Source organism: Sceloporus undulatus, chromosome 2 (assembly GCF_019175285.1).
Source record: "Sceloporus undulatus isolate JIND9_A2432 ecotype Alabama chromosome 2, SceUnd_v1.1, whole genome shotgun sequence".
Taxonomy (NCBI): Eukaryota; Metazoa; Chordata; class Lepidosauria; order Squamata; family Phrynosomatidae; genus Sceloporus; species Sceloporus undulatus.
In genome coordinates this window covers 17,482,655-17,500,527 of record NC_056523.1, presented here as the reverse complement: position 1 = coordinate 17,500,527, position 17,873 = coordinate 17,482,655, and the positions used below count along the sequence as shown (strand labels likewise).

Here is a 17,873-nt window from a genome sequence, read left to right as displayed (position 1 = left end):
GTGTGTATTTCTTGATTTTCAGCTGGCTGCAGGGAGCACACAATTCCCCCATTGGCTGGAGTTCTGTTTCTGGATTTGACCTATAAAGCCCTATATGGCTCAGGTCCAGGTTATTTGAAGGTCTGCATTTTCGCTTGCGAACTTGCTTGTGTTTTGAAATTCCCTGAGGTGGCCCTTCTTTCTGTCGCACCATGTTCACAGTTGCATCTGGTGGCAACATGGGAGAGGGCCTTTCAAGTAACCCGAAGATCTGGAACTCCCTTCCCAGAGAAGCTAGACTGGCACCCTCCCTTTCTGTAAACATAGGAAAAAAATTCTTTTTCAAAAGGTGCTTGATTTTGTTTAGGTGGGCTGGACCTTGTACAATGTGCTTGATTTTGGTTGTGTGGTTGTGTTTTTGTGTTTTTATCATTTATGCTTTTAACTAGTTTTTAATATTTTTTATAGTTTAATTACTTCTTAACTGTCGTGTTTTGTGAACTTATAACAATTTTTAAAAAAATCTGTTGTAAGCTGCCTTGTGTCCAGAACTGGGAAACAGGAGGGATAGGGATGATGACTACTAGTTCAGAGAATGATTGGGATATGGCAGTTGTCTTCTGTGCACAATCTCCCTCGTAATATGGGCAGGGATCTTTTGGCCTTTCATTTGCTATACATGATAATTCCTACAGGCCCTTACAATTGGTCATACAATTGGCTCCGGAAGTCAAAGTCCAAAACATCTGGAGGGCCAAAGGCTCCTTAACACTGCATTACAACAAACCTCTAAGATACGTTAATGTTTTTATGTCTCTAATACAGATATGGGGCATGGTGGGTACATCTAGAATTTAGAAATAATGCAGTTTGACACTACTTTAACTGCCATGGTTCTATCCTACAGAATCCTGGGATTTGTAGTTTTGTGAGGCACCAGCACACTTTGGAACAAAAGGCTAAAGATGATGTAAAAATAAAAACCCCAGGATTCTATAGGATGAAGCCACAGCATTTATAGTTCTGTCAAATTTGATTATTTTTACAGTGTAGGTGAACCAGGTGACAGAGGTTCAAGGACTATGGCCTGATTCTGTTTCTAGATATATCAACTCAATTGTGGCTAGATGCATCAACTGAGTTGTTGAATGGTAAATCAACATGTAGAATAAATCCCATTGATTAATGGATTTGCTCTAGTTGGACAAAAGGAAGGATTCATTCCCAGGTCACCCAAAAGTCATGGCTCAGTGGAGAACTGAGTTTAAAAACAAATTGGAGATGAGACTGAAACTGATTGTGTTAAAGAGCAGATTGGAGGAAGGTTTTATTTGGAAATGCTCATTGCCTAATTAATTTCTTCTCTACTCCTCATCCTTCTACATTAGTGCTTTGTCAGTTTTCCATTTTTTGAGCTGAGAACTGAACCAGGGATTTGTGGCTCATGCTGTTGACTATTAAATAGCCCAGCCTGCTACTCTAGTTTGCTCTGGCAAATGTATTATGTTGAACATGGGGACACTTTACTTCCTGATTTTTGTTTTTATAATAGGAGTAGTACAATCAGGTGTGATTGTACCTTTAGGTGTAAAGGCAGTGATCCCAATCATGCAATATGGAAGAGCAGTTCCTAGTGAAGTAAATGGAATTATGACAACATCTGTTAAAGAATGGAAAAGTTTAAATAGCCATTACTTGTTGTTTTTTATTTGCCAACAGAAACTCTCTCATGCTGTTGAAGAGGCTTTTATCCGATTGCATGAAGAAGGGGTCATTTATCGCAGCAAACGCCTTGTCAATTGGTCATGCACTCTGAACTCGGCTATCTCTGATATAGAGGTGATTGGGTGGGAGAGAACATATGAAGGGTACAACTAATCTGTGTTACATGCAGGTGAGCAGACTCTACTGAGTTATAGAATCTTCCTTTTCTCAGGTGGATAAGAAGGAGTTAACAGGCCGAACTCTCTTGCCTGTGCCTGGTTACAAGGAGAAGGTTGAATTTGGAGTGCTGGTCTCCTTCGCGTACAAGGTTGAGGGCTCAGGTTAGTAAACCAATGTAGTCAAACCTTTGGCAAGTATTATGATATGAACCAGGGTGGACCACTTCTGCCCTTACAGGTGTTGTCAGACTGCTATTCACCCTAGCCAGTAGTGTAGAATGCTGGACAGTGCAGCTGACATCTGGAAAACCAGTGCTCTGGAGCTTTTCTCCTTGAATCTTAGGATGCATCTACATGATAGAAATAATGCAGTTTAGTATCACTTTAAGTGCTGTAGCTCCAGCCTATAGAAACCTGGAATTTGTTGTTTTACAAGGTCTTTAGCCTTCTCTACCAAAGAGGGCTGGTGCCTCACAAAATGTCAAATCCTGGGATCCTGTAGGATGGAGCCATGGCAGTTAAAGTGATGTCAGGCTGCATTATTTCTACAGTGTAGATGCACCCTTAATTGTGGCTTCTTTCACCCATTGTTTTCTTCCTAGATGAAGAAGTAGTGGTGGCTACAACCCGTATTGAGACGATGCTGGGGGACACAGCTGTTGCAGTACATCCTCAGGATCCCCGGTACCAGGTGAGGAACTCTAACAATAAAGATACAGGTGGAACACTTATGAATTACATCAGGGATGGTGACCTTGTGGTCTTTCTGATGTCGATGGAATGGCTACAGGTGAAGTCTTCCTTTCCTGCCTTCCCAGATGCAGTTAGTAGGTCCTGACTCATTCTTTGCAAAGAATGGTGCATGGGTCTTCTACTAGAAGTCATGTTCTTGGAACACTTCAACAAACAGTTACAGTGGGCCCTCATTATCCACTGTGGTTTGGTTCCAGGGCCCTATGTGGACACCAACATCTGTGGATGTTCAATTCACATTATATACAGTGATGTAGTAAAATGGTGTCCCTTATACAAAACAGGAAAATCAAGGTTAGCTCTCTGGAATATTTTTCGGTGTTAGTATTTTCAAACCATAGTTAGTTGAATCTGTAGATGCAGAATCTGTGAATATGGAGGGCCAACTATAGTCAACCTGTTTTGCCCAATAGGCCACTTGAAGTTGCAGGAGCAATGCTGGTGGAATAAAACTAGGACACGAGTTCCAGTACACGACAGTATGAGATAGAATAGAGTGCTTACCTGGTGGGGTGTAATCATGGAAGGAAAGTTTACAGAAGAATTGAAGAAGGAGTAATAGATTGAAACACAGATGTTGTCTTTTTAAAGGTGTTGTTTCTCAGCATGGGTAAACTGCAGTAATCCTTTTCTTCTCCTAGCACTTGCATGGTCGGAGTGTCCTTCACCCTTTCACTGAACGGCTCTTGCCTATTGTGTGCGATGACTTTGTAGACATGGAATTTGGAACTGGTACGTTTGGGATCACTGTCTAGCAGACACAGCTTTGTGTGCCTTGATTTTAAAAATAACAACTCTTCTGAGTGTGGATTGCTTCCACCTGTTAGGAGAGTTACCTTGAGATGATTCAGCTCAAAAGAGTATCCAGGATGTGTGAATGTGCACATGTGTATGTGGGTGTGTAGGTATATGCATATACATAGCTGAATGAGGGGGAAAAAATAAGTAGAAAGAGACTTGGGGAAAAAAGTGAAATTTTGGGTGAAGCCAAAGATTGAAGTGGCAGTGAGGGGGCAACGTTAAAGCAGGGCTAGGTAATTCTATAGTGGGGAACTGCATGCTTGCTGCCCTTGGAATTTGATGGCTGGCTACTGCACTCACTGAATCAGATCTTCACGGTTCACAGGGTGCCAGTGTGCCTTCTTGTACAACAAAGTTCTGCTACTCTGCAATTTTAGCATCTTCCTTTCTAAAAGGGAAAGCAAAAACCAATAGGGTTTTTTTTTTTTTTTTGAGGGTGAGGAAGTTAGCATTAGTACCAACGTTTGGTGGCTACAATTTTGGCTGTGGTAGTTGTTTAAGCAAAAATACAGCAGTGGCATCAAACATGTGCATGGATAACAGATGTGGTCTGCAAATTGTGTGCTCCCCATCCCTGCTTTAAAGAGGAAGATAGGTGTGGGCAGGAGTCAAACACTGGAAGTATAATAAAATGGTGTGAACCAAAATGGATGAACGGATGTCTATTGGTAATTGAGACTATATCTGTACTGCAGAATTGATGCAGTTTGACACCACTTTAACTATCATGGCTCAGTGCTATGGGATTCTGGGGCTTGTAATTTTGTGAGATATTTAGCTTTCTCTGTCAGAGCGCTCTGGTATCACAACAAACTATAAATCCTAGTATTCCATAGGATGGAGCTGTGACAGTTAAAGCAGTGTCAAACTGCATTAATTCTGTAGTTTGGCAGTGGCGAAAGCAGAGGCTTCCACAGAAAGGGGAGAGGGACACAATGTTAACCTAGAAGAGCCTTCCAGTGGAAGGGTGGGAGGAGTACCTTGTCTACTTTGTGTCTTCATTTGTGTAGCAGAGACAAAGAAGGTAATTGAGTAACAGCACCAGAGAGCTTATACTTGATCTGGATATGCCCTTCTTTGCTCCCTTGACAGGAATCCTGGATTAAAATGACCCTCTTCTTCTTTTATCACTTTCAGGTGCAGTGAAAATCACACCAGCCCATGATCAGAATGACTATGAGGTCGGCTTGCGACATGGGCTCAACTTCATCACCATTTTTGATGAGGACGGCTATCTCATCAATGTGCCCCCTCCCTTCTTGGTATCAGTGGGATGCATCTGGGGTAGTGATAGAGGATCTCTTGATGCTTGTTCTCTGACTTTAGGGTTTAGGATGAGATTTTCCTTAGGAACATTTCAGCAGTGGGATTTGTCAGTGGTTCTTAGCATTGATCCTCCAAATGTTTTGGACTTCAGTTCCCAAAATCCCTGAACATTGGCTGGGGCTTCTCAGAGTTGAAGTCCAAGGAATTGGGACAGTCAGATGTTATGAACCACTGGCTCAGTGACTGATGCAAGCCTTTCCATCTTATGGATGCTTAATTCTCATCCTTCCCTCTCTTCTTCCATTCAGGGAATGAAGCGATTTGATGCTCGTAAAGCAGTGCTGGAAGCTTTGAAAGAAAAGACACTGTTCAGAGAGGTGAAGGACAACCCCATGGTGGTACCAGTTTGCAGGTGAGGAGAGGTTGCAAGCTAGAGAACCTGAATTTGAGTCGCTAACCTGTATTCTTGTTGGCTCGGTCTCTTCTGTAGAAAGTGAGAGAGTCTTATTACCACCTTTGGAATGACACTTCCTGCATGGAGAGGTCACACCATCTAGTTAGTGTCATCTAGCTATAAGGGCTTTCCAGTGATGCAATACCTGTATACTAATGTCTGCATGCACACATAACACTTGTCCAAAGAGAGCTGTAATGTTAATGTGCAATTAAATCATATATGTCTCAGTCCAGTTGCTTGCTCTTTCACTCACTTTATGTATATGCCACTCCTCCTCCCCCGAATCAGAATTTAAAATGGATATAGTAAAGATAAAAAAATATATAAAAATGTCAAAATATAAGAAAAGTGTCTGTGAGACTGGAGCCAGTGTGGTGAAGTGGTTGGAGAATTGGACTAGGACTGTGGAGATCAAAGTTCTATTCCATACTCCATCATGGAAACCCACTGGGAGACCTTGAGCGAGTTACACACTCTTAGCCCGGGAAACCCTGTGATAGCATGTTCAAGGTCACCATACGTTGGAAACAACTTGAAGGCACACAACAACAACATTCTGTAACACTAAAAACAAAATATGCACTGAAACTTTAAAATGTACAGACCCTTTCTGAAAGACTTTTCTTTAAAAACTGTCTGTTTTATGTAGTTGGCCAAAATATAAAAGTCTTTGTCAGCCATTGGAAGGACAACAAAGATAGAAGCATTCTAGGCCCCTGAGGAGGAAGTTCCGGAGCCTGTGAACCAGTCATTGAAAGGGCCTTTCATCTCCATCAGGCATGCCTACTCAGATAAGCTCTGATGAGCACATAGTTGTTAAGGGGGTGCAGTAGATACAGTTATTCAATTGAAACTTAGTAAGTCAGCACTTACCAAGAGCCAGCATGGCGTAGTGGTTTGAGAGCTGGGCTATGACTCTGGAGATCAGGGTTCGATTCCCAGCTTAGCCATAAAACCCACTGGGTGACCTTGGGCAAGCCACACACTCTCAGCCTCAGGAAGGCAATGGCAAACCTCCTCTAAACAAATCTTGCCAAGAAAACCCCATGACAGGTTCCCCTTACGGTTTCCATAAGTCAGAAACAACTTGAAAACATACAACAGCAAGTCAGTATTTAGAGCTCGTTAACACTATTCATTCATAGCACCTTGATAGCATTTTAACTACCATGGCTTCAACCTAAGGAATCCTGGGCTTTGTAGTTTTGTGAGATATGGAGGGTACACCAAACTACATATCCCAGGATTACATAGGTTACACCAATGTGCTCCTAGTGTCTCATTATTTTAGCACACAGGGGATTATCTATAAATCAGAACTGAGAAGATGCAAAAATAGCGGAAGAAACAACATTGCAAGTTGGAGGATGGGCTTCCTGAAAGAGGGGAATCACTCTTGTGAGCTGCCAGTCTTGTCTGCATTCCTTGGCATGAGCTAATTCAGCGCTATTTTTCTTCCTGGTGACTACAGTCGCTCCAAAGATGTGGTGGAGCCATTGCTGAAGCCCCAGTGGTATGTGCGCTGTGACACAATGGCACGAGGAGCAGCCGAGGCAGTGCGCCGAGGGGACCTGCGCATTGTACCAGACTTCCATCTCAAAACCTGGTTCAATTGGATGGACAATATCCGGTGAGAGTCTCTTAATGCCTGCAGTGTTACAGAATATATGTTTGGGAGAAGAAGAAAAGGGAGTATATACTGTTCAGTATCCTAGGGTCTACACTACAGAATTAAAGAAGGTTGCCACTACTTTTACTGCCATGACTCTATTTTACAGAATCCTTGGATTTGTAGTTTGCCAGGCACCAAAACTCCCTTACAGACAAGGCAGAATACCTCACCAAACTACAAACCCCAGGATTCCACAGGATGGAACCATGACAGTTAAAGTGATGTGAAACTGCTTTAATTCTACAGTCTTGATACATCCCTGGCTAGTTATCCTTATTTTTTCTGGCCATGCCAATATCCCCTCTTGGATCCCAGTGGACCTATTTTGGCTAGATAGATATTAATACTTGGCACCTGCCTTCACTATTAAGGCTGATAAAGTGAAAGAAAAATTTAATAATAAGAATGCACTGCCATTTAACTAGAGACAGTCAAATAACACTGTAATCTAACACACACAGATGCTAAATTCACTTAGATATCTTCTTTGTGATGAAACAACTAAAAAAGTTAGAAATTTGGGGGCTGGGGGGAAAATTCTATGTGTATACAATTAAGTCCAGATTACATCATTCCAGCTTGTTTTGGTTTAGAAATGCATGATGTTTATTCCAAATGGTGTTTAGAATGTGTTCTGTGTTGTTTCTCATCTCATTTGTTGCATTCACTTATTTTACTTACTAAGTTACAAAAATTATTCATCGGTAGTTTTGTTCCTCTACTTTCATAACTGTGTGCATTAGTGAAGTTGAAGGCTTTCATGGCTGGCATCCATAGTTTTTTGTGGGTTTTTCGGGCTATGTGGCCATGTTCTAGCAGAGTTTCTTCCTGATGTTTCGCCAGCATCTGTGGCCTTCTCTACCACAGGGTGCTACGAAACTACAAATCTCAGGATTCTATAGGATGGCACTACAGCACTTAAAGTGGTCTCAATAGCATTATTTCTGCAGTGGTATCAAATTGCATTTTAAATTTACCAGAAATTGTACTATCTTCCAGTGTAGGTCTTTATGAGTTTTTTCTTCTATCTGCTTCAACTCTAGGGACTGGTGCATTTCTCGGCAGCTGTGGTGGGGCCATCGTATTCCAGCCTATTTTGTGACTGTCAATGATCCCTCTGTGCCACCTGGAGAGGTAGGATCAGGGACCTATTGTGATGGTAGGGGCTCTACAGCCAAGGAAATGAAATGTGAAAACTATTTGGGATATAGAGACAGAAACCTAGCTGTCACTGAGGGCTTGCTGAGCAGTATTTTTGGTCTTTGGGGATTTCCCCCCCACCTGATTGTGAGGTGGGAGTCCAGGGTTTAGAGAGATTGAGAGCCACATGCAGCCCAAAGTCTGTATTCCTCCCCTCCACTTTAAACCATTGTATCCTAATTGACATAAAGTGTTGATAATGTCATGAATTGTAGACTAGTGCAAATAGTGAGGTAAAAGGATTGGCCAAAATCCTCGTTCTTGAAAGAGCAATAAAACAAATAGCCTTCCAACCCTATCTTCCATATTCATATCTCATTTGGAGCTCAGACTTAAGACAAGATAAAGTTGAGTACACATGGGCAGTGTCTGATGGCTTATATTGATGAAATGTTATTCTGTAAGTAAACTGCTGGAATTGTTCTAGTATGCAAATTTTAAATAATTGTAATATATTGATGATCTAGCTCTCAGGCATTCATCTCCTGTCATTTTTATTGGTCAATAGCGCAGATGAGTGTAAAGGTTGGACTTATTTCTGGATACAGCAGAGAGCTATTTTTATATAATCTGTGGGCTTTTTCCTAGGATACAGATGGCAAATATTGGGTTAGTGGCCGAAGCGAGCAGGAAGCAAAAGAGAAAGCAGCTAAAGTCTTCAGAGTGACCCCAGACAAAATCTCCCTCCGGCAAGGTACAACCTGTGGAGACTAAGGAGGGGAATTAACAAGGGGGTTGTGAGGCAGTAGTAGTTGTTGTCACTTGTCACCTTGACAGGAGTCCTCACACCTCAGGGACTTAGTGCTTTACACGTTTGTACTGATTAACATGGTATGTAAAGTGACACCATAGTTAATTTATTTTCTCTATTATAAACATACCTTTATCTCATTTAATCTGAAGCAGCTTTTTAGAAGCAAAGATTGCTGAATTGAGACTCAGACACATAAATGTGCTAGTTTGGAATATCAATATACCAAGGGAAGTAGACTGTGTCTACATCTTCACATGGGTTTTTCCCATATGCGGGGGGACCCCCCATATATAGAAAGGGCCCAATGTATAGAGTAACTTTGAGGTCTTTCATTCATACAGTTGCCATAAGTCAATGTCAATAGTTAACAACAGTAAGTGAAAAAATAATAATAAAACTGCACATAAAAATGAATAAACAAGCACAAAAAACAACAACAATACAAACTAATTTACAAAATACCAGTACTTAAAAATGGTTTATCTATCTACTAAGACAGGGCTAAAGGTTAGGCTGTTTCATCAAAAGCTGATTTGATTGTGAACAAAAAGAAGAAATCCAATATGCGCTCTAGTTCATGGACAGGCAACCTAGTATTCTTCTCGTGCTTTGACCTACAGGTCTAGCCTCCATGGTCAGTGGGGTGTTATGGGAGTTATAATCACAACATCAAATAAATGGTGCTTTGCCATCATCCTATTCTTTGTGCTCTAATTAGTGGATTTGTGTGTTTCATGTACCCTATTTCCAGATGAGGATGTCCTGGACACCTGGTTCTCCTCTGGTCTGTTTCCTTTCTCCATTTTCGGGTGGCCAAATCCTGTAAGCTTGACTGAAGCTGGGCTGTGAAGATGGGTGGAGAGGTGTTCATTGGCCTTTGCTCTGTTCCATATCTCATTCACCTTTTCCAATTTGTTTTTTCTCTTCCTAGAAGAGTGAAGACCTCCAGGTTTTTTACCCTGGGACTCTCCTGGAGACTGGACACGATATTCTCTTCTTCTGGGTGGCCCGCATGGTTATGTTGGGCCTAAAGCTTACAGGGAAGTTGCCATTCAGAGAGGTGAGAAAGAACCTTCATTATTTTCTTCCCTGGCACTGTTGACAGTAAGTGCATCTACACTGCAGATATAATGCAGTTTGACACCACTGTAAATGCTATAGTGCCATCCTATGGAATCCTGGGATTTGTAGTTTTAATACTACAAATAGAAATATGTGAAGTTATTGTACATCACATTTTCAAGCTTTACCCTACATATCAGGGGAAGGGTACTATATTTAAAATGACTCAGTTAACTTCAAAATGGCAAATCTCTCCGATATTGCTGACAGAGTGTGAAAACTGATACTGTTTTTCCACATTACAATAAACTATGCTTTGCTGAAATATGCCTTGTGGTATGTGAACCTATCTCTGCCAAAGAGTTATGATTTGTTGTTGCTTTACACATTTTGGCATATATAATGGATGGCTTCAAATCTATCTGTGGCTTGCCCCTTGGTTGTCTCCCTAGCTGCCTAACCTGAAATAGGAGATGATTCCTTCCCCACTGCAAAAATAATAAATAGAGAGGCGGGGAGGAAGAAACAAACCAGAAATGGGAAAGACAAGCCATGATTTCTTTGGTTATCTGCCATGCAATTAATGGCTTAAGCAACAAACCATAGCTCATAAAAACCTTTTTTTATTGTGATGCATGAATTTGACAGTTGCTTGTTCCCGGCATGTCTCTTTATTTCCTGTGTTCCTTTTAAGGTTTACCTTCATGCTGTTGTTCGGGATGCCCATGGCAGGAAGATGAGCAAATCACTTGGAAACGTAATCGATCCATTGGATGTTATCACTGGAATCACACTGGAGGTGACCGATTGTTTTGCTCTCAGCAAGTGAGGTCAAGCATTTGTATGACAGTTCTACAATAGACTTCAGTAGTGTAATGCACAGATGCTGACTGGTATAGAAAATAATCACATTAAACAAAATGTAACTCCAACTAGGTGCAAAATTTAACAGAAACCAAATACAATAAAATTTAACTAAATTTAACAGATATTTAATAAATTTACCACATCACAAATGAAACCAGCAGTATTTACATTTGTCAAGTTACATATACGGCTGTGAAAGTTACCCATTTTTACACAATTTCAACTGAGTTAATGAGTAAAAGACAAAAGCAATATGATACCAAAGCTGCTGTACTTGTTTGAGAATTACTGGCAATTAAAGGTGCAAATCAAATCTAAATAATCATGAGTCAAATAAAGAAACAATGTAGGAGTATTCCTCTAGAAAAATAACTAGCAGAAAATATAGCTAGCCCACACTTTGTAACTTTATAAACATGGCAGACACAAGGTTATTATTAATAACGGGTTAAATCTAATCAGTCATTTAATCCAGTGGCTACAGTTATTTTATCCATTGGGTGTTATTATCTAGCTGCTCTCAATAGTGTATGTACTAAGTTTTTGTTTGCTGTACAGCTGCTTTGTTATATTGTATGTAATTAAGTTATATTTTGTGACCTAGAGGCATTGGTTGATTTGTGTTGAGACTTTAGTTATTCTTTGTTATTCAAACAAACCCTCTGCCATGTATTGCCTTGTGCTTCATTGCTTATCCAGTGCCTTCCGTGTTCCCCACCTTAAAATGGGGGAATTAATTGAGCAGGTTATGTGTTTAGCTCTGCACTCAGTATTGAAAGCTGTGTGTTATCTTTAATAAATCAAGTGGATGGACAAATGCTCCAGGGGTCTGTTATGCAACTGACTCTCATTAGCAGACTTTGGGGTTTAGTAAAAATACACACACACAAAAAGCAAGGTGGATCCCATATACATGAAGTCTGCCCACCTTTCTCACTTAGGGCAGTGGAAAGAGCAGACACAAACCATCCTCAATCAATATTGAGTCTCCTTGTGTCCTACTGCTGGGGAAAGAGAGAAGTATCAATAAAGTTAACAAAAGCAACAGCTGTGGTTCTGGTGATAATTGATTCTCTAGAAGCAATTCCAAACAGACTGACAGAACATTTGAATGTAATAGCCATAGATAGGCTCATAGAATCATAGAGCTGAAAGAGACTGCAAAGGCCATCCAGTCCAACCCCCTGCCATGCAGGAAATCTAAATCAAGATCACAGCAGCAAAGCTATAAAAATAGACACTGCAGGTTGAGTCTCCCTTATTTAGAATTCTCAGATCTGAAATACTCTGAAATCCCAAATTGTCCATGTGGATGCCTGAGATAGTCACACCTTGGCTTTTAGAGTACACAAACTTGGTTTTGTACACAAAATTATTCAATATGTATAAAATTATCTTCAGGCTATAAGTATAAGGTGTATATATACCTTATATATATATGGATTTCATGTTTAGACTTGGGTCCCATCTCCAGTATATCTCAGTATGTATATACAAATATTCCAATATCTTTAAAAATGCAAAACAGTTCTGGTCCCAAGCATTCAGATAAAGGAGACAACCTATACATAATGGGTCCTGCACATCTGGAGGGTACCAGATTGGAGGAGGTTGCTATAGATAGAATACCAGACCTGGTTGGCCCCTTTTTATTTGACCTGGGAAGGGCATTTGTGCAGCTGAGTTACAGAGAAAGCAAACAGTCCTGTGTGCAGGACTTTGGAGTAACCGCTTTCCCTCCTTCAGGTTGTTTGAAGGGGACTGGAGGGATTGGAGAGCCCTGGGACTGGGAGTGCTGAAGAAAGAGGAATTATCTGAGATTTTACCTTGCTGAGCTGCCTCCTGTTGCACCATCCTGTAAACGAGTTAACTTTTTTCTCTTTCTATTTCTATAGGGCTTACATACTCAGTTGTTAGACAGCAATTTGGACCCAGCTGAAATCGAGCGAGCAAAACAAGGACAGGTATGGTTTAATTTCCTACTGCTAATTTTTTTTCTAATGCTGGACATGCTACAGAAGACAGAACTGTCAGAATTTTGTAGAATGCACCATGTACACAAAGAGAGACATACAATTGCAAAATACTTTTAAAGACAAATATGGTATATACTACTGTGTATATGTTTTATAGAATAAACATATGCTCCATATATAGGTGTGTGCAGTACAGTATCTGTGTGTAATGTGTAATGTGTAATATTTGGATGACTATAATTTATTTAGTATAATTAAGATGTTCTTACAGTTTTGGCATCTTGATTGGCAGTATGGTTAGCAGTCCACATTCACAGGACCTCTGTAGAGGTGGGAAGAGACACAAAAATCCCTAAGCTCCCCAAACCTTATCTCATTCTATATTCCTAACCCTATGAGCTAACACAAGTTAAGCACTGCTTCCATCCTGCCTTCATGGGGCATGCTAGGCCTTGTTGTCTTGGATCTGGCCAGATAAGATGAAATCAGATGTGGCAAGGTGAACAGCTCCAGGGGTGGAAAGGAAAGCAGGGATACTATTATTTTATGTATTTAAGTCTTACTAAACTTCTTTTAGTTTGCTTTACATGTTCTAGTCTACACATGTCAGCTATGATTTTCTGCAGTTGGCTGCAAAACTCCCTCCACCCCCCCAAAAAAAAAATCCCATTTAATTATTTGGGGCAAACACATGAATAATCAAATCTGTGAAAGTTAAACCCACTAACGTCAAGGTTCATCTGAATTACAAAGTTTCAAGGGAGAGCACTTTAAGACTAAAACAGAAGATTATTGGGAGCAATATATGAAACTTACTGGAAAAGATGGGTGCAATACATATTTCTGCCTGCTTCACAGAAATCTGACTACCCCAGTGGGATCCCTGAATGTGGGACAGATGCACTCCGGTTTGCTCTTTGCGCTTACACATCTCAAGGTAATTTTCTTACCTCCATCTGAGACTTTCTGTCTGCTCACTCTTGGCCTGCCTTTTCCTTGCTTTTTGATCTCCCTTTTCCTCTCCTGCTCCCTTTAGGTCGGGATATAAACCTGGATGTGAACCGGATTCTGGGCTACCGGCATTTCTGCAACAAACTCTGGAATGCAACCAAATTTGCCATCCGTGGCCTTGGGGAGGGATTCCAGCCACAGCCCAGCCCTGAGGTAAGCTTGTCCAAGGAATTGTCTCTTTGTTCTCTTCCCCAAATGCTCAGACCTTGGAAATGTTACTTTTTGGGATACGCCTGCCAAAATCTCTTAGCTGGCAAGTCCACTGGCCAAGATGACTAGAGGAAGCTAATGGTTCTACAGTGGTGCCTCGGGTTACGAAATTAATTCGTTCCGCGGCTAATTTCGTAACCCGAAAAACCTTCGTAAGCCGAATTGCCATAGGCGCTAATGGGGAAAAAAGCCGCGGCTCCGCCGCAGCTCCATTTAAAACAGCGCCGGAGTTTTTTCGTAACCCGAAAAAACTTTCGTAACCCGAAACAATAAATCCCTATGGGATTTATTCGTATCCCGAAAAATTCGTAACCTGGGTATTTCGTATCCCGAGGTACCACTGTATTCCAAAAAAGGTAATTCTGCAAATACTCTGCAGTGCAGTATTGACAGCCCTACAGTGAACTTGGCACAGACTGCGGAGGGAGAATTCTTCTCAGTCCCCAGTGTCACATCTTCTCCTCTCATCAGAAACACTAGGAGCAGTTCATCATTAACAGAAAACATCTTTCTTGCAGCCCAGTGGTTCTGAGAGCCTCATTGACATGTGGATCTTGAGTCGCCTGAGTCACGCTGTGGAGTTATGTGATGTTGGATTCCAAGCATACGACTTCCCTGGCATCACCACAGCTGTGTATAACTTTTGGCTCTATGAGCTCTGTGATGTATACCTGGTGAGTAGATGGTGTGAAGCATTCCTTCTCCTCTTTTGTGATACAGAACATCTATGCTCTTGAGGGCTGTCAGAGGGTTAATTCTTATTTATTTATTTTGCAAAGAAGAAGATGACTCCAATAATACACTCATATATAAGTTAGCTAGTGTAATGGCTAGAGTCTTATTTTGGATTTTATTAGCCTGCTAACAAGCTAGTATCCTCCATTTTCACCCCAACTGCAGAGGAAGGGACTGCTGTTCTCCCAGGACACCATGGAAGTAAATGCTACTCTTCTAGTAATAATTGTATGCAACAGGATCTTGTCACACCTTTAAGACTAACTGAGCAACAGATGTAGCATAAGCTTTTGTAGACTTGGTCTACTTCCTCAGATGCATTTATACACACATTTGAGGAAGCAAACCAAGTCTGTGAATGCTTATTCTGTAAGAAATCTTTGCATACTGATATTGCAGACTAGTATACAATATCTCTGAATTCTACTGCTATTAATATATGTGAAAAAATGGGCTTATGTATATTTGTGGGTGGATGGATGGATAGATAGATAGATCCACACTGCAAAGTAATGGCTTTTGTAGGCTTCTTTATATGGCTGCATTAAGGCAGTGCTCCATATCCTTACAGCTGTTTTAAACTCATCACTTAGGAGTGCCTAAAACCCGTGTTTTCTGGTCAAGATGAGGTGGCTATCCAGACAGCCCAGAACATTCTCTACACCTGCTTAGATGCTGGACTTCGTCTTCTCAGCCCATTTATGCCCTTTGTCACAGAAGAATTGTTCCAGCGGTTGCCACGGCGGTGTCCTTCCTCGGACCCTCCCAGTATCTGTGTTACCCCTTATCCCAGCACAGAAGAGGTAAATGCTGTGACAAGCTTGTGGCCAGATGGTGTCCTAGAGTCACACCTGGGAGAGTGTTCTCCTGAATAAATGTGAAATAGATTTTGAGACCAAGTTTAAGATGCATGCAACAAAAAGGAAAAGACAAATACTTCCCCCCAACATTTGTTTTATTCACATTGTTTAATCAGTTTAACAAAGGCTGTACTTCCCTTGTCACCAAATCAGGAAAATAGATCCTGAGTGGTGAGAGTATTTGCCAGTTTAACTCAAGGCATCCTTCTGATTTATTGATCTCAGTATTAAACAGAGTTGTCCAACGTACTGTAAGCCAAGAGAGTTATTAATTTTTTCCTCTTATCTCAGTACCGGTGGAGAAATGAGAGCCTGGACTGTTCCATTGACTTTGTGTTGAATATTATTAAGGCTGTGCGTTCACTTCGAGCAGACTACAACCTCACCAAGACCAAAGCCGACTGTAAGTAGTGACTGTGGCAGAAGGGAAGACTTTTATGAAATTACAAGGGACAGTACTAAACCAAGTACCAACTAGAAACCTGGTTATCTGTGACTGATTCTGAGGGTGAAATGCTGTTCTGTTGTAAAAATCAGAGTGGTTAAACTGGCTGATGAACTAAATACCCTAACAGCACCAGATCCTGTTTGATTTTGGAAGTTAACCAAGTCATCCCTGGTTAGTACTTGAATAGGAGACTGCCAACAAATACCAGGTGTTGTAGGCTATATTTCAGAGTAAGGAACTGGCTGAGTATTCCTCACCTAAGAAAGCCCTATGAAATTCTCAGGGTTGCCATAAATTGACAGGCGACTTAAATGCACATACATAAGGTGGTTGATTTATTCTGGGGGATATCCAAAAAAGTAACTTTTCAAAGCTCAGTGAAATTGGATCTTTTTGCTGGACTGTGCACTTTGACTTACAGCTTGATGGAGCATGACTGGTCTCAATGGAAAGAGCAAGCTTCACGACTAATCCAGGGTTTGAACTCAAGTCTTCCATGTTTCCCATTCAGCACTGCCCCACATTTACTTATCTAGGGTCCTTGTGAATGGGATGGGGAGAACCAGGATGAGAATGCTTTTGAAATTTTACCTTTGGTTAATTAAAATCGAAACCTGAAAACCACATCTGTTCAAGGTTTCTTGTGTTTTGAGAGACATGTAGAAATGGCTTCTGCATTTTTAATTCAAAGTAGAGGGTTAATATTTTTAATTATTAACTTGCCAAACTACATGTGTTAAACTGGAATGCACAATCATCTGGTTGCTCTCCTCAATAGGGGTGAAACTCTCACAAGTGCTCAGTTCAAGAGCTCACATAAAGCTTTTGTTTGCTTCCAGTGTACCTTCCCTTACCATCAAAATATAACTTTTAAGGAAGGATCAGGTTAGCTGCCCATCTCCAGAGTTTAGACTAGGACATGTTTTTCTGCCCAGAGAAGACACTGGAACTATCAGACCCAGAAGCCATGATAGAGAAATTAAGGCCTGATACAGACGGCGCGGAAGCCAAAACAACTGCACGCTTCCCAGCCGTAGTTCATATGGATGGCGCCATTTTGAAGGTGCCATGTCCATACACAGCACGGGACAATGGCGTCACGCATGCACCGCATCCACACAGACATCACCGCACCGCTGGTATCGTTTCAGGCCTGGAAATAAGGCAACAACACTAAATATGGCTGAGACTTTGGTGATCTTTCAGGGGGAGCAGTCTGCTTAATAACTGGGCAGAGAATTTTTCTCAGGTTGTTGCCATCACATTTTGGCAGAAAGATGGAATAATTAAAATGGTGCTTTCAATAGAACTTGGAAGTTATTAGGCGGGAAATCAAGGCTGTAGAGGGCAGCTTACAAGGAGCAGGAGTGGCAACTATACAGTCCCTTTGGTGTTGTTGGATTACAGCTCCCACCATTGCCTATGCAGCCTAAGAGACTGAGAGGTGCAGTCAAACAACCGCTGGAGGACCCCATGATTCCCAGTATTTGTGTGGAACAAAGGCTCCTGAAGGGGATGATCCATTCAATTCAATTCTCTGAAGATGCCAGCCACAGCTGCTGGCGAAACGTCAGGAATAAACTCTTCTAGAACGTGGCCTCATAGCCCGAAAAACCCACAAAAACAATTCAGTGTTAACTTTGACTCTGATTGCCTCTTCTGCCATTTCTCAGGTTATTTGCAATGTCTGGATTCTGAGACTGTGGGGGCTGTTACCCAGTGCTCTGAATACATCCGTACTCTTTCTTCCTCCAAGCAAGTGTTGGTTCTGGAGCCTGGGAAGGCGCCCCCTTCTGGCTGTGCTGTTGCTATCGCCTCGGATAAATGCACAGTCCACCTTTTGCTGAAGGTAACAGAAGGCACATACGTGTGTAGTAAGTTGACAAGCAGATGGGAAGTTGTGTGGTCAATATGTCCATAATTTGGGGGAAACAGTCTG

General features: G+C 41.4%; 1 protein-coding gene across 1 annotated transcript in view; it reads left to right on the top strand.

Moving 5' to 3' along the window:
* The window catches only part of LOC121920280 (valine--tRNA ligase-like), a 34,402-nt gene that overhangs the window by 15,193 nt on the left and 1,336 nt on the right, over positions 1-17,873 (top strand). The window contains exons 10-28 of the mRNA XM_042447408.1: positions 1,699-1,818; positions 1,916-2,024; positions 2,465-2,553; positions 3,257-3,347; positions 4,554-4,678; positions 4,991-5,094; positions 6,611-6,769; positions 7,855-7,945; positions 8,600-8,705; positions 9,517-9,587; positions 9,697-9,825; positions 10,522-10,626; positions 12,590-12,658; positions 13,529-13,607; positions 13,707-13,834; positions 14,410-14,565; positions 15,220-15,429; positions 15,778-15,889; positions 17,608-17,783. Coding sequence (XP_042303342.1) covers positions 1,699-1,818; positions 1,916-2,024; positions 2,465-2,553; positions 3,257-3,347; positions 4,554-4,678; positions 4,991-5,094; positions 6,611-6,769; positions 7,855-7,945; positions 8,600-8,705; positions 9,517-9,587; positions 9,697-9,825; positions 10,522-10,626; positions 12,590-12,658; positions 13,529-13,607; positions 13,707-13,834; positions 14,410-14,565; positions 15,220-15,429; positions 15,778-15,889; positions 17,608-17,783 — 2,229 coding nt within the window. The remainder of the gene's footprint in view (positions 1-1,698; positions 1,819-1,915; positions 2,025-2,464; positions 2,554-3,256; positions 3,348-4,553; positions 4,679-4,990; positions 5,095-6,610; positions 6,770-7,854; positions 7,946-8,599; positions 8,706-9,516; positions 9,588-9,696; positions 9,826-10,521; positions 10,627-12,589; positions 12,659-13,528; positions 13,608-13,706; positions 13,835-14,409; positions 14,566-15,219; positions 15,430-15,777; positions 15,890-17,607; positions 17,784-17,873) is intronic.